This window comes from Falco cherrug, chromosome 4 (assembly GCF_023634085.1).
Source record: "Falco cherrug isolate bFalChe1 chromosome 4, bFalChe1.pri, whole genome shotgun sequence".
Classification (NCBI taxonomy): Eukaryota; Metazoa; Chordata; class Aves; order Falconiformes; family Falconidae; genus Falco; species Falco cherrug.
Window position 1 is genome coordinate 42710502 of NC_073700.1, and position 16143 is coordinate 42726644.

General features: G+C 39.5%; 1 protein-coding gene across 2 annotated transcripts in view; it reads right to left on the reverse strand.

The window, feature by feature from the left end:
- The window catches only part of GRIN2A (glutamate ionotropic receptor NMDA type subunit 2A), a 192089-nt gene that overhangs the window by 24957 nt on the left and 150989 nt on the right, over positions 1–16143 (reverse strand). For both annotated transcript variants that reach the window (XM_055709924.1, XM_055709923.1), the window contains exon 12: positions 3275–3462. In XM_055709924.1, the coding sequence (XP_055565899.1) occupies positions 3275–3462 (188 nt within the window). The remainder of the gene's footprint in view (positions 1–3274; positions 3463–16143) is intronic.

Consider the following 16143-nt stretch of genomic DNA (forward strand, 5'->3'; position numbering starts at 1 on the left):
ATGCAAAAATTTCACTTTAATGTGTGAGTGAACTGGCTTGAGTAGGAGAAATATTCAAAAGAAGCAAGCTGAAATGAAGTGAGAAAAATCACAGGAGAAAGACGCAGGCAGAGGAAATTGAAAGCTCTGAAACACATTTCAAAAGGCTGTCTCAGTACTGTATAAATGTGAAAGGGAGATGAGATCATAGGTTTTTGCAGGTACAATCAGATATACTTTTAAACAAATTACTTGGTCTTATCCAAATATCTAATATCATCCAAAAGATTCTCTCTTCTTATTAGCATAGCATTCATATCAAGAAATTGTGTTTGTTCAACTCATTAGGATTTTTTTCTTACAGTTATGAAACTCATTAGATTTATAATCATTCATTGAAATTATTCCATACTGTGATGAATGTTCTGTTACATACACTGAATAATAATTCAATACTACTAGGCACTCTGCTGTTTTATAGGCTTAGTCTTAAAGAATAATAAATTCTGCAGATATTATACATGTAAAAGAAGTATTTCTGCCTTCATTTGTGTTTGCCTGTTTACTTAAACAACCTCATTCAGACTCCAGTGAAGCTTTCCCAGGTGTATCATCTTAAGATGAAACTTCGCCCCGAACCATGCTTTTAGTCAAAAATTTAAAAAAAAAAAATTCGAAGAGATTTTTAGTGATACAGCAAAGTGATGTTGGTCTGAACTCCGGGTTCACCCCTTCTAATTCCCCAAAACAGAGTTATGTAAGTTCGTAGCTAAAAAGATTACTCATCGAACTACTGAAGTTAGACAGATTACAAAATCAGGTCATGCTAGTTCCAAGCAAACATTCTTTACATTTAATTTCTTGGTGTTTTGTTCCAGTTTACCCGTAACGTACTTTGTAAATCAGTGAAAGAAATTGCAGCTACTTGCAGGGTGGAGGTGGGGGGTGTTGTTTGGTTTTGGTTTTTTTTTTTTCGTTTTTCCCCCCATTTGATTGTTTGTTTTTTTCCTGAAAATTATCATCTAGACCTCTGACACAATGAAGTGAGACAAGGTAGAAAACATTTCTGAGACTAAAGGAAACATACCTACAATAATTCCTACACATCACATATGTCCAGCTGCTATTCTCTTTAATTGTGGCCACAGCATTTTCTGAACAAATCTAGGGATCCTTTATAAGAGAAAATGAACACTTTAGCATTCATTGGTTGTTCGAGCACCTTCTAAAGGTACTGAAAAATACCACTGAAAAGATGCCATAAACACATTCACAATCACCACGATCTGTGCATGCAAATCCTTTGCTTATCTTCTGATGTAATATCTGAGCAAGATAAACATGGCAGCAGACATTCATGGCAAGGTTTCATTTATTTGGGTGCCATCTGTATCTATTGCAATTCTATAAATTATTCATATGGAAGTTTTAATGCTGAGTTTTGCAGACAATTGGTTTGTATCATTTCCAGCTACTAAAAATGGGTTAAAGATAAAAGCATTCATATACCATGTAAATCCACAGGTCAAAAAGTAAATACATAACAATATATTTTTCTTTCTTTCCTCCCATTAATTTTGTTTTCTCTCTGATATTCAAAGTGATGCATAAAAATGCAGCACCTTTTGACAAACTTTTTCAGTAATAGCTCCAAACACTTACCCTTCCATTTCATTTACTTTCTTACCCTGTGATTTCATTTCTTTTTCTTGGATGAGAAGTATCAAAAATGATGAAAGATTATGCACGAAGAAAATGAAAGGTGAAAAGGATGAGAACCTCAGCAATGCTCTGGCAACATTTCAAGGGGTTAGCCCACAACTGAGAAAGACGACTCAGATCATCCTTCAGGCTACAGAATCATTTTCTACTTTAGTATGGGACAAATAATTCAACTTCTTCGATTCAACTTCCCCATCGTAAAGTGGGTCAGAATTATAATACTTCTTAAAAGTATTATACAAATAGAAAAATATTCTATCCACAAAATATTCACAAATAGAAAAATAAAGCAAAGATTTTAGCCTATTAATTGCAACTGTTTGAAACAAGAACATGTAATTTCTTGAAATCTAGCTATTATGTGTCATATACTCATCCCTTAGGAGAAGCAAGCAATGTTTCTTCCACAAGCTTCTCTAAATCTAACAGATCAATAACGACAACACTAGTATCCCTATATGTACACCAGACAAAATGCATCAGTCATGATGATTACATCTCTCCCAGTCATTTAGTATTATAACAGGAATAAAATCCATGTGCTGCAAGATGAACACACTCACTGTCTCCAGTATGAAAATTAACATCTTGGTTTTTATGGAACAGGAGGCTGCTACACTATGGCCCTGCACTTTGCCACTTAAACTGTCCTATTATACCAAAATTTACCATTCTTAGTCTCAATGGCATGCTTCTGGTGATATTAAGTGCATATTTATTTTTCAATAAAGACCTCTTTTTCACTGACAGAGAAATGCAAAGTTAACACATGTATCTATGAAAAAAATTAATAATCAAAATGCTTATCTAACGCCATATTCCAATCTGATGGAGAATTTCAGTCAGTCATAACACAGAAAAAATGTAACCGCCACATTTTTGTTTGCAGTCACATGCAAAAGGCTTGAAGTCTCACTGTGGCAAAGAAACATTTATACAATCAAAATGTAGTTCAAGCCCTGTGCAGAGAAAGAGTCATTACTGTCTGCAATATATCAAATCTGTGCAGTTCCTTTGCAGGGCAGAAGTGCCAAAAGGCCCTACAATTCTTCTATTTTTGTGTTAGAATGAAAAACAGCTGTTTGAAATCCAATAAAGCCAGTCACCGTACTTCAATTCCACAAATAAGCTTTTACCAGAAGTTTAAATTAATCCTTCCTAGATTAGGGATCACTTAACACCAGTTTAGAACTGAGCTAAACACTTTTAAATAGCAAAACTGTCGTGCCAAAAGATAACTCTTCTACCAAGTAAAAACTTCTCAGGAATTAGTCAAAGAAAAAAAAAATCTAACAAAATTAAAAAAAACCTCTCTCTAACATTGAGGCCAGCGTTACTTTATGAGAACACTTTCTGAAAAGAGATGCAGGCGTCCTTGGTGGTGAGGTGAGTTAGAACAGAGTGGAAGAGAATTCCTGTCTCAGCAAGAAATAATTTTACTCGTTTCTTTTGCATTTGTTTTGGTTTTTGAAAGACTGTAAGGGAACAGTAGTAAGAGGCTCAGAGATACTAAAACTGAATTCACTGTGCATACACAGAGAGAGAAAAGAAGGGAAAACAGATTGGTCCCTACCGTCTCCGACAAACTGAAGGAGGGCCAGATCGATCTGTCTCTTCCAAGGTGATCCCTTCTGAAGCGCTATTCCATAGCCCGTAGTGGCAAAGATGTATCCACTCCCTATTGTGACAAGTTTGCAGCCTTCATCTCTTCCAGCCTTGTAATTCAGCACTGCTGCATCATAGATGAAAGCATCCAACTTCCTGAAATAAAAGAAAACATTTTACAAACCAAATCATTAGGGACAGCTGTTGTCAGACTTCTTTTGTCCTTGATGTTAGGACCCTGTTGAATATCATATGGATTCTTTGATATCATTAATTATATATCCTGCTGTGCTGTATCTAAAATTAACAAAAGGCATCTATTTTAGTGAGGGGAAAGTAGGACACAGTTTTGCATTTCTATTTTAAGGGATGCTGTCAAAAAATACTGAGCAGGAGAAACCAAGCTATAAAATATCTTGCCCTGTTATCTTTGTATCTTTGCTCTCAAAATGGACAATAAATTGAGATGCAAAATTTCCTTCAAAAACAACACAAATGACAATAGAGAATTTAGAACTGAAACAACAATAACCAATTAGCTTATTTAGAACACTGGATGAGACTGAAAACCTGACTTCACTGGTTTTACACACACTTATTTTATGTCTCCGAAAATAAACAATGAAAGTGGAGGTTAAGTCCTTGCTAAGACAGAGGAAGGTATTGGAGCATATCTGATATAGCTAAATCCTGTCTAAAAATTATAGAAGATATTTCTTTATGATTTGCAGTTGCAAACATATTATTTGTGTACCTGCAGCACTGCAGGAATAAAGGAACTTGCAGAAAAGTTCAAGCCTGTGAGCCCATCTACCTAAAAATGTAAGAATGGGATAATCTCATTCTTGAGGGTATACAGGGAACACAACAAAACGGAGGAAAACAAAATCAGTAAGGAAAGGAAAAGAGGCAGTGTCCTTCAGGGACAATTTTTAAGAAGCACTGTAAAGCAAGAGTTAGAAGAGACAGGTGGATGGCTATTTCACAAACAAAGCGAGTAAAATTGCGTATACAAGAAGAGGTGGCCATTTGGAAGGACAATCACTTGCCAGCAGGAGATGTCAATCAAAGACATTCTTATACCCACAGAAATACATAAGTAATCTTTAAAAGGAAAAAGATAAAACTTAAGTTGATTTTGTATTGCCGCCCTCATCTGCAGCAAACCCCTTTAATTTAAGATTTCCACCACTTGCACAAGAGTAGCAGAACACCAAGGCAATAGGAAAAAAACATCATCTCAGCCCACCTAAATGACCCACTCAAACCAAGTTATTACACTCCCCCAGTAACACATTCTGCCTTTTCAACATCTTTGCCCGTCCCATAGGAGTCAGAGGAACGGGGAGGACACAGCTTCACAATCGGCTTCAGGAGTTCCTGCAGGAAAGACCCGACCCCATCCTCCTCGGCCACGCTGCGGCTCCCAGGCGCTGCCAGCACTGCCTGCCATGCCTTTGAAGAGCCACAATGCATTACTGTGGAGAGCTGCTAAAGTTTCCTGGTGGGATGCAAATGACAGAGGCTGGCAAAACACCGGTTATAAACAGTTGGGACCTATCTTCAAGGAAAGGGAATTATAAAAATAAATTAACTGTGGCACAAGCAAGTAGAAAAGCATCAACTTCAATTGCATTACATCAGCATGTATCAGTTGTGAATTCTGTTACTGTAGAAGTTTTGGAACCACACTTGCCACTAGCTTAAAGGAGTTTCCATTGATAAAGCTTTTCATTTATATCCACAGAACAGAGCAAGACCTAGGCATATCAGATCTTGACTAGTGACAGAAAAATGAAATACTTTCACACACGAAGTAATTCAGTGTTTGTTCTTAACAAAAAAAAAAAAAAAAATCAATCAACAGATTCGTACAGAACCCTATTTTGCAGAGCTTCAGATCAGATAGCAAAAGTATGGCACTAAAAAATACCCCTGTCCATCTCACGTTAAACCAGGAGAAATACCAGGAGAGAGTGAGGATGCTGGATTTTGTCTGCTGTCGTGAAAAAGTGAAGACTGAAGTTTCAGTCACTACTTACTGTATTTTATTGCTTCCCTTCAAGGGTACTTACCCCAACAGTCACCGTACAAGTCATCAAACTGGCATTTAATGAAGTAGTTAATTGAGAGAAAGTACAGGTGGCTCATGCAGTCATTACAAGCAATAGCTGGGCCACCGTTTCCTTCAGTTTTCTGCTCTTCCCTAAAACTCAGTGGGTACAATCCTCATCTTAAAAGTCAGCTTAGGTCCAACAGTGCTAAAAGTCTCACTCTCTCCTTTTCCTTTAAAATGGTAATTTAACACGAGGACAACAATTGCTAGACATCTGTTGGGTGATACGTCACAAATTCCATCCAGAAGTAAGATACGGGTGGCTCCCCAGCACTGCGGGTAATGGAACTGGAAAGAGCCAGGAGGGTGCTGGGGTCCTGCCAGAGCCTGCAGTCTTCAGCACAAGACCAGACAGTTTGCTAAGTGACATGTTTTGATTCAGCACTTCAGAGAATAGTTGTGGTTTGTGCAGAGGGAAAGAACAGAAATCCACGTCCTTTCGGTAGGCACACAAGGGGAAAAAAGAAAACTGCTTGCTGCACCCCCAAGACACTTGTGACATTTCTGGTCTGCAGCAGACCATTACCATAATCAATGCAATCCAGTCCCATGGTTTTCCGAGCCTGGCAGTTAGCTGTGGGGAAGGAAGGAAGCATAGTTCCCCTCCCCGTGGCTGCCTTTGGCTCAGGCAGGGGACTGGGAGGTGATGCCCCTCTCTGTGGATACAGACACTGCTGCAGCCAGCTGACCTAAGGTAAAACACACTCGAGAATGTTTCATCTGTTTATTCTGGGATTTATAGTTCTGAAATGTAAGCATATAAAACACATGCTGGTAAACACAGAGAAAATACAGAGTCAGCTATTCTTCTGTCAAAACAGACTCAGAAGTACAGAGGAGAAAGATCTCTTTGCTAAAGACTCCAGGGCAAAGCCTTGTGCTACCTCAGAAACTGCACTCTTCATACACAGCTTGCTCCTTAGTTACTGAGCAGTGTAATAAAACCTTGGGACAGAAAGACAAGGCACAGTCACAGTTTCACCCACTCGCTATGGACCCATCTCCTGAGCTTCCCAGAGCCTGGCATCAGCTGCAGCGGGTACACACAAGGAAAGCAGATTCTGAAGATGCAGAAGGCTTTGCTTCTGAGGGTTTTCTCTATGCTACTTCTATAAGGTCACAATAAATCTCATTACACAAATCAATTTAAAAACATGAGGTACTCTGACAGATGCTGAGTGCTGGAAGGTTCTGCTATCAGTTGCTGCCCAATGTGTGAATGGTAAATCAAAAAGTTGATTGCCCTGAAAAAGTCTTGCTATCTACAAACACAAACTCATATTCAGAATATATTATCTCCATTTCCAACATAAATCTTATAACCTCTCAAGGCTTAATTATCTCTTCATCCTGTGCTGATTACAGAAGTACTACCCCTTGCAAAGCAAAGCTTCAGAACACGACACAGCCCTGCAGCGTGGGCAGGGCGTGACAAGCCACCACTGACTCTCTTGGGTGGTAGGGCACCAACTCCGCCATCACCGGGAGGTGAACCCCCTGACATTCTGAATTTTTATGAACTTTCAGGCAACTTTAAGCATTCCTCAATAAGAGTTTCCAAAGACTGGGACAGCAAACCCTGGGCAAGTCTCAAAACTCGACCCCTTCCGAGTGGTTTGTGAAGGCGGCAGTGAGCAGGAGCTGTGTCAGAAGGCAGAGCGGGTGTTTGCACAGGCAGCAGGCTGCTGGGCGCCCGGAGGGCCTGCCTGCCTGCCGTGGGTGGGCAGGGGAAGCCACGGCTGCTGTTCTGCTTGGCACTGGCAGGAGAGCCAGGCTGCGAGCGCGGCAGTGGCTGCTGGACGCAGCCGCCCAGCTCTGTTTTGTCATTCTTGAGGCAGGACGGGCAAGCCTGGATCTGTACTCCAGCTCACCCTTTGCTTCTTTCTCTTCTTTTTCTACAGATGGACTGGCAAGCTCCAGGATCTTTGCTCTTGTGGCAGCAAAATTCAGCTGCACTACCCAGCTAAGCAGATTTGCATTGCTCCGAGTGCTGACCACTCTGCTCTTTAAGTTATATATTCATTGTAAAACAGCTTACCCGCACCGAGTACAGCACCCCACATCCAAAAAGTCTCAAAGCCTCTTGCAAACCTTAGTCATATAAAAATGAATCAATTAACTTGTCATTTCAGTGCAGTCACTTCAGGGGGAGAAAAAGCTTTGTCACATTGTGTAGGTTTAAATAAACTGCTAAGAGTTATTAGAAAGATGAAAGAGAACTACAGAAACTGGAATGCAGCAAGAAACAAGATTTATAACTGCCATGTGAAGTAGCCAAACACACCAGGCATCTCCAGCTAATGCAGAGGAACATGACTAGAGTGTTATGACTCATCTAAGCAACTGGCAGGTTTGTAAACTTCTGCAGAACTACCTAAATAATCCTGGGTAGGAGAGAAAATAAACATTTTGGAATATTTATATAACACTACAAAGGCAAATGTCCTTCACTGCCTAGCAAGCACAAAGAGGAAAGGGGGTGGGCAGAATTTCAGCTCACGCAGCATAGAAGACAGCAGGTGTTATACAATTATGAGCTGCATTGGTTCTACAAAAACCCAAAAGAGTATTAGTGAATGTAATAATTTGAAGCAGCAGCTCTGTGAAAAATAAACGTGGTCAGTCCTGTACCTAAACTCGAGTCACCTGGAAATGTAAGAGTTGTAAGATAAGAATAGCTATTACAAAAACCCATTCTCTAAAGTATTGCTGTACACATTCAAAAGTATCTGTGTAAAGAAAAATAGAGGAAAAGGTATAGAAAAGTAGTTGCAGCAAAGCTGAAAACACTTCCCTATAATTTTCCCCATCTTTTTTATTGGCACATACTTTTCATTAAATTCCTGTGATGAAAATTGAAAAGCAGGATTAAGAAAATGCTCCTTTATTAGTCATAGCTTATGCCTCAACAACAGAAATATAACTCACTTGGAAAATGTTACTTTGCTTCCTTGACTGCATGGCCCTTCAGCAATTTCGTTTTCTTGAGGTAACAGGAGGGAAATATCTGAAATGGGAATCTGCTCAGTAGCCCTGGAGACACAAACAGTAAGCCCAGCCCACTAGAAATCCACCCCTCAGCTGCTTTGTGTTCTGCTGCGACCTGTGGCACAGTATGCGGAAAATAAGGGGGGTACTTCAATGCAGTCCTATTTATCCACATTCTTCTACTTTACTGTCAGACACTGGAGTCTATGGAACAAATAATACTGCGTTCGCATTGAGGATCAGAGAAACCCGAGCATGATTGAAGTCACTTTCCAGTTTTCAACTACTGCAGTAAATTCAAACATACAATATCTACAGTAGAATTTATTTCTTGCTAAAGTGGGTACTGTTCGGTGCAGTGTACATCTGTCAGATCCAGGACATTAACTTAAACTAATTTCTTTATGTTCTCTAACACCCCAACTACGCTCTTTTCATGGGCAGACCAAAGCTGTGCATTATTACTAACAGAGATTGACTTACACAAAACCAGAATGCAGGTAATCTATGAAGTGTACCATCACAGCAATTTGCTTGCACTGCATTTTGCTGTGAACAGCTTTATTGCAATAACTTTCTGCATTGTTTTTATGAAGAGTACTTTTTGACTCAAACATGTACCTTCTGGGGCTTGTTCTGAAAAATTAAAGGTCAATCATATATTTAAGAATAATTATTCATTATAATTTATACACATTTTATTCTGAGGAAAGACAGTTAATGAAATCAGATCTATTTTTAAAATTTGCCTAGGTGGCTTAAAAATCCAAAATACATTATTCCTAAAATTTGGTTGTAAATAAATGCAAAAAAGACTACAAAGATTAATACATAGCAAGTGTCATACCTGTTTACTAAGGCTCCTGTAAAGGTTACTAAGCTGTGTTTCCTGAAAGCACAATATTTGAAATTTCTGTTTTATTACAAATATCAGACTGCGAGTCAGTGAATCATCAAACTGCACTGTTAACACCACCTTTGCCCTGTCACCTCTTCCGCCCCCTCCATCACCAAGAACTTTTACTTCTTAAAGCTTTGTGCCCTAAACAAAAACACTTTTACTTATTAAAGCTTGTGTCTGGAGAGATGCAGCTCATTTTCAAAACATTCTGTAAAACCCCACTACTTTTCAGCTTTTTTTCTTTTAAAAATAAATTGCATAGTCTGCAGAATAGATGCTTTACATGACCCTTAAAGTAGCATTTATAATTTGAAATTGGGCAAAAAACTGGTATCCACTTCAGGCTGGATTAAACATAAGCATATATTTTAGAGATCATCAATACCATTGCTGGAAAGGCAGCAAGTGCAAAAGCACTAGCTTTAAAATATGATGGATTTACATTACAGATTTATAGATATACTACAAATTCAATAGTTTACGTTTTATCCCTTCTTTATCTCTACACAAGCAATAGAAGAATTTATGTCAAGAGTGCATGAGACACACCACCTCATTTGCACATCTCTAAAATGGGGAATCAGGGGATCTAATGCCGAAAGGTCACTATGGAATGAGGTAGCGATCAAAGGAAAAGAAGGCTGCTGTGAAGACAAGGCTGCAATGAAAGTGCTCTAAAGTGACACTTTGTAATTGCTGGAGCAAGAGAAGCGTATATTTAACCTTTAGCATGAAGGACTGATGATTTCTTTTACCCAGTTTCAGGGTATCTGATGGCACTTCATCACCAACAGTGTGACTTTACCTTTTAGCACATATTCAGATAGCTCCACGCAGATCTTCAGTTCACATACACTGGATGGATTTCTTGACATCTTGACACTGACAATTCATTAGAGGACAATTGAACAACCACCCCCTTGCAACAACGCAGGGTAGCAAAACTTAACCCAGTTAAATGATGAACTCATTAGCAGGGAATGAGCTTTCAAATTTTCTCCCAGCTCAAACTGTCCTCGCTTCATTCTTCAGACAGAAAATGTACACACAAATCCAAAAGAGCAAGCTCTGACAGACATTAACATCATCGTGGGAGATTGTGGAGGCTTCACCTCACCTGTCAGGGCAATCTCAGGTTGCCAGAAAAGCTGCTGTGAACATTTCTGCACCACTTGGCTGTGCTTACCTGAATGGGCATATTTACCCCTCTCACCTGCCAGAGCTCCCATTCACCAGCGTTTTGTCCGCCCACCTTCCCAGTCCCTAGAACATTTCCCTTAGCAACAAAATAATGGAAAATTTAGTGCATCTTTATGATTAATTTATATGGTGGAAGTGTCCCACTTCAAGTCTCAGAAGCCAAGCAATGAAGTACTTGCAAAGCGTCAGTTTATCAAAACACAAAATTTGAAAAGTTGAGTAGGGGAAATATATTTTTAGATTAAAGGTTTTGTCCTAGTTACAATAGCATAATGAAGGATAAATTCAGCACAGTTCACCAAGCACCTGATCTCACCCCCAAATCAAATGAACACTGAAACTTAGAATATCTTCTTCTTGAAAGAAGAGCAGTTAGGTGGATGTAGCGACCTGCTCATTTTATGTCCAGGTACTTTGTAATATTTAAAGACATTAGATAGGTAACTGTATTACCTAAAAAATGGTAATACAGACACAGGAGACAACCTTTTTTTCCAAAAAACAGAAGAGCACTCAGGTAGTAAAGGATTTAGAAATAAATTATTCTAAATCATTTTATATCCTAGAGGCAAGTTGCTATGGATCAGCTGAACAGAGACACAGGCTTTTTTCCCTTAACAAAAAAAAAAAACCAAAACAACCCAAACAAACAAAAAAAAAGAAAACAACAAAAAAAAAGTGCAGTGCATTTATCTTATGCTTATGGCCATGAGAAATTCCTAAAAATGTGACCTAGCTTGAAAGGACATGATGATGTCTGCTTCTGTTTATAGGTAAGTTGCAATTACTGAGGTATGAGCTTCCCCAGACATTTCAACGAGTGCTGCCTTAGATCCCAATAACCCTCTAAATGCCGTATTATTATTTTCCTGTTCTTCAAATCCTGTAAGAACCAGCCTCCCCCAAAAAGTCCCCTGGAACAGCACCCAGTTCATTACTTATTTAGACTTTTTAACATGTAGGGAAGCAATACAAGAATGTGAGAATAACTGCATTTTCTGAAAGGATGGCAAGTGACAGGGAAACAGGGATCAGCCATCAGAAAAACTGGTGCCAGAAAATCCTGCCACAAATGGAGATGCCCTAGGAAGCCTTTACCTCTGTGCCGCCAGCTCGGTGGCACTTTGTAGTCCAACCCTGCACCCTGCTCACTTCAGCAGTAATGCCAGCAGTAAAGGCAGGAATGCTAAGCTGATTCAGGTACACATCTCTTCTAAGCTATTAGACTTCAAAACTGGTATTTTAGTGAACAGATCCTCTGAAAAATACGCCTAAATGGAGCAGCGAATTTAGCTATTTTCATACCTATGCAGTCTTTTGGCACAAATAGCAGCTGCCCAGTTGCAAACCAGCTTCCCGATTCCCAGATTGGGTGACTATACTCGTAACGTCAATTGAAAATCATTCCCTTCAAAGTTCAACGCCAAAACGAATATTAGAATGAAAACGGAAACAAATATTAGATTGAAGTCCAAAAGAAATTATTATAATGTAATTTGAAATTAGGTTAGCCCAGCCATCTGATGCCAAACTAAATGAAGCTATTGACTGCAGAAGTTGCCTGAACCCGGTCAACCAGGAGTGAAAATACTGAATGGGCCAGACTGTTTAGGAGAGTTTTCTTTTTTACAGTGTCAGGAAGAAAATCATTACTCAAATTACTGGCCTCTTAGATGGTTTTAAGTAAGGCATATTTCTATTTGTACAATAATTTAGGAGTTACTGTCAAAATTGACAGGGATAAATAGACATTCCGGAGCAAGGCAGACTTGCTCCCCCAGACAGTTTTGGGTCTCTGATCAGTGCTGTTTGACTTAGCAGTTTCCCCCAAGGTACAGGCGGGCAGGAATGCCCATACACCGGCAGCGGGTCCTCCCTGGCTTAGCCTTAGGTCCTGATAATCTATGGCACTAGCAAACAACAGATGCTTCAGGAAAAATAAAAGAAACAAGGCATGTACAGATGCTGTTATCCCTGAACATATCTTCTTGGCTTCAGATGAATGGATATTTCATGCGCTACAGGCTGTATTAAGCACCATCATGCTTAACAGTGCCAAATTATTCACCTTCCACCAATTCCTTCAGTTTCTTTCTGAGCTATATTTTAAATTTGATATTTGCAACACCTGATCACCAGAATGTAACTATGCCAATTTAACTCCACAGATGCAATATTCTGCCAATCACTATGGAACTTTACAAAGGTCTAGTGCCAAACAGGGAAAAGATGGAGAGAGAGAGAGAGAGAGAGAGAGACTATGAGAGAATGGAGAGCAAAGAGGAGAGACCAGTGATGCTCACTTTTACTTAAACAAAAAAACAATCTGAAGTGTTCTGTGGTTGTGATTATTTTGACATGTCAGCATTAAGGAGTATTACAGAACAACAATTTCTAAAAGTATTTTACGTCTCTATTTCCACTCCAGCTACAAGGCAGAAAGTATGCAGGCATAAAATAGGATACTCCATACATGATTTATGGCAAAAGTTGCCTGAACTCATCAGTGCTTCCAATGTGGTCTGGCCTGGTTTCAGATTTCTTTTGACTAAGAACATTAAAGCTCAGTTCAGCTTTTTTCTAAGGAGTTCCCATGGTCCTGTCTCACAGCTCTATTGAATTTTTTATTTTGTATTTCAGACCAGCTGCAGAAATGGACATTTCTAAGCATCAGCCTCCAAAAATGTCTAAAAGTTATATCCAGAATAAAGGGTTAGTGAATGTCTTTGTATGCAAGTAGAGCAATCCAGAAGCTAGTTAAAATTAGTCCTATAAGCTATTTTATATTCCTGATCATTAGTTATAAGTGCCATTGACAGTGAATTATCTGAAATATTAATTTCTCATCTTATGTCACACATCCACATTTTGGGTTTATCACTCCCTTAAAGGAATGATCACCTGGCACAATAATTTGCCCTTTCAAGGTCTGACAAAAATATTTTAAATGAATATCCTATAGATCTCATGAAAATATGGACAGTAATTTTCTTAAATATTTCTCCTTAACAAAACAACATTTAGACATGCAAATTGGATTAATTACTGAGTGCTTTCCTAAAAAAAAACCAACAACAACAACAATAAAAAAACCCCAGGCTAATTCCTATCTTAGATTACAAGTTTTGCTGTAGTAACAGCAGATGCAGGCTAAGGAAAATCTTTTTCCAATCACATGTGGATAAAAAAGTTTCAGATTCAGTAGTTTGAACCGGTGAGTTTTGAGTGTCCCGAAAGATCTCTAAGGCTTTCATACCTTGAAAGACACTTTGAAAAAGGAGAATATCATTCCCTCTTCATTAAAATCCAATCATCAGCTACAGGCTGCTGTTTCAGTGACATCTTAAAATGTGACTGGAGCAAGGACGACCCATCTAAAAACCAGTGATTTCAGTTGCTGTATTTTATTTTTTCAGTCCTGTTTTTGAAGCTTGTGAAACCCACAGAACCGAAGCAGGCTCAGAACAGAGTGCTCTGACAAGTAGGCCATGAGAAATCCGGAAAATACCATGTTGTTAGAATGATAGCTGCACATTAAGGGTTTGATACATTATTTTGAAACCCAGCTGCATAAAGCAGTGCTTGTGCTAAAGCTGTCTCCAGCGGTTTATCTCTTCATGTATCATAGCAGGCACCCAGGAGGGCTGCAAGCAATAAATTAATTCAGACTACAGATGTATCATGCCGCCCACTGACCTTTCCCTTTCTCTCTCACACTTCAGTCAACCATCTCTGGCAATTTCTTAGGAGTTTGGTAAAAGAATTGCTATATGTACTGAAACATTAAAAGTCTAAGAAAAGAGTGAATATTCTCAATTACAAATACTGTAAGGTGTTGTCAATCAGAAACTGTCAAAAAATATTGAGCCACTAGATGAAAAGTTTAAAAATGTATGTCTGCTGAACATTTCTTTGAGTTCCAGTTGCAAGCTGTTATTTTCTGCCCACAAAGAATGATGAAGGACTTGTGCTTTTTACGGAAAATTAAAATGCATAGTTTTTCTCTCAAACAGGTGATTTTTCTCCTAGCTTCCTTCCTCTCTTTACATGAAAAGGTATGAAGCACAGAAAGAATAAAAACTAGAAAGTTTTGCCTTTGATGAAAATGTTGATGACAATTTTTCTGTAAAAATAAATTGAAAATACTGCAAAAAATACTGAAATTGTGTTTGCATCCCAGTGGAGATGTCAGCTGGCTGCCTAAAATACAGGTTTGTTTTGTTTTTCACTTTAGGCAGGCACACCACCACTTTAATTGACAGACCTAATTAACAGAAGGACCTGCCGGGCACAATCTGCATCGTGCTCCCGCTGACAGAAGAGGAGCTCCCTGCCTCCTGGCCGTGCCTGCGCCAGGCTGCACTGCTCAGCACACAGCGTCCGCAAGGCTGACGACTGCAGACCCCTTATAGGCACTGGAAGCACAACAAAAATCCAATGCAGGCCAACAAATGCAGAGACTGAGGGTTAAAAGGGCATCAGAGCCTTCTAGGGTTTTCCTTTGCACACTCTGCTTAGTACCATTGGATTGTAAAAATATTAATAATGACACTTGTTCTCACATGGGAGTGTGCTTGCGGGGAGGAACCGGCTTCTTGTGCCATTCACACTGTGAGGTTAGATACTTTCAGGTGTTTCTTCTACCATTATCATTGGTCGTTAAAAAGCGCCAAGGAATTAAATCATCCCGTGTTCCTGCCCAGCGGCGAGCAGCCGAGGACGTGCCTGCAGGCCGGCAGCAGCCCCTCAGGGACAGCCCGATGCCACAACCTGCTGTACCACAGGCCATGCCGGCACGGCTGCGGCGCTGCAGTGATGCTCTCACCGCAATATTCTTCCCACGTGGCTCTGTGTCATCACCAGTACACCACGACGAGTAGGGAATAAGGCATTCGGTTTGATGTGTATAAACTACCAAGCATAGCAAGTTTTAAAAGGAAGGCAGATGAAGTCCCAAGTAAACTTCAGCATCAAATCCCTGAATACACAGTCACAGCTGTGGCTGTAAATAAAAACAACAGACGGAGAGGGGTCTGCAGCTGTACAACAAGGGGCTGCTTGCCTGTGGAACATAAGGGAGTCATTACTGCAGTTTCCTTGAAACAAGTTATATTCTCCGCTTTTTGTGATGAAACAGGAATAAAGTCCTCACATCAGTATGTGGCCGTAACACAGCATCAGTTAGACCATCTCCTTCCTTGAAACAAGATACATATTGCATGATACTCAGCTGCAGGCCTCATATCCAGGAAAATTAAGAAAGTGAAGAAAAAAATTAGATGGATTCAGTGACGGGGAATAGGGAAGTGAAAGTTACCCATTTTACCTACAGTCAGAATAGACTCTGCCAATTAAATATTCTAATTTTAGCCATTAGTAGTTAAATCCCAGACAACATTCCAGTGAAGATGTACTGGTGCAAAGGTGAGAACATGAAATGCATTTCCAATTTATTGCCATTGCATTTTCCTCTTTTGACAGTTTTACAGCATTCGCTGTATGAACATTCACTCATACACAGAGAAAGACCATGTGCAAACTCAACAGCTATGAGCTGATGCAACCCACACCAAAGAATTACAACAGGTAAGGTTGTTATACTTGTAAAAAGATACCATTCTTTAACTGTAAC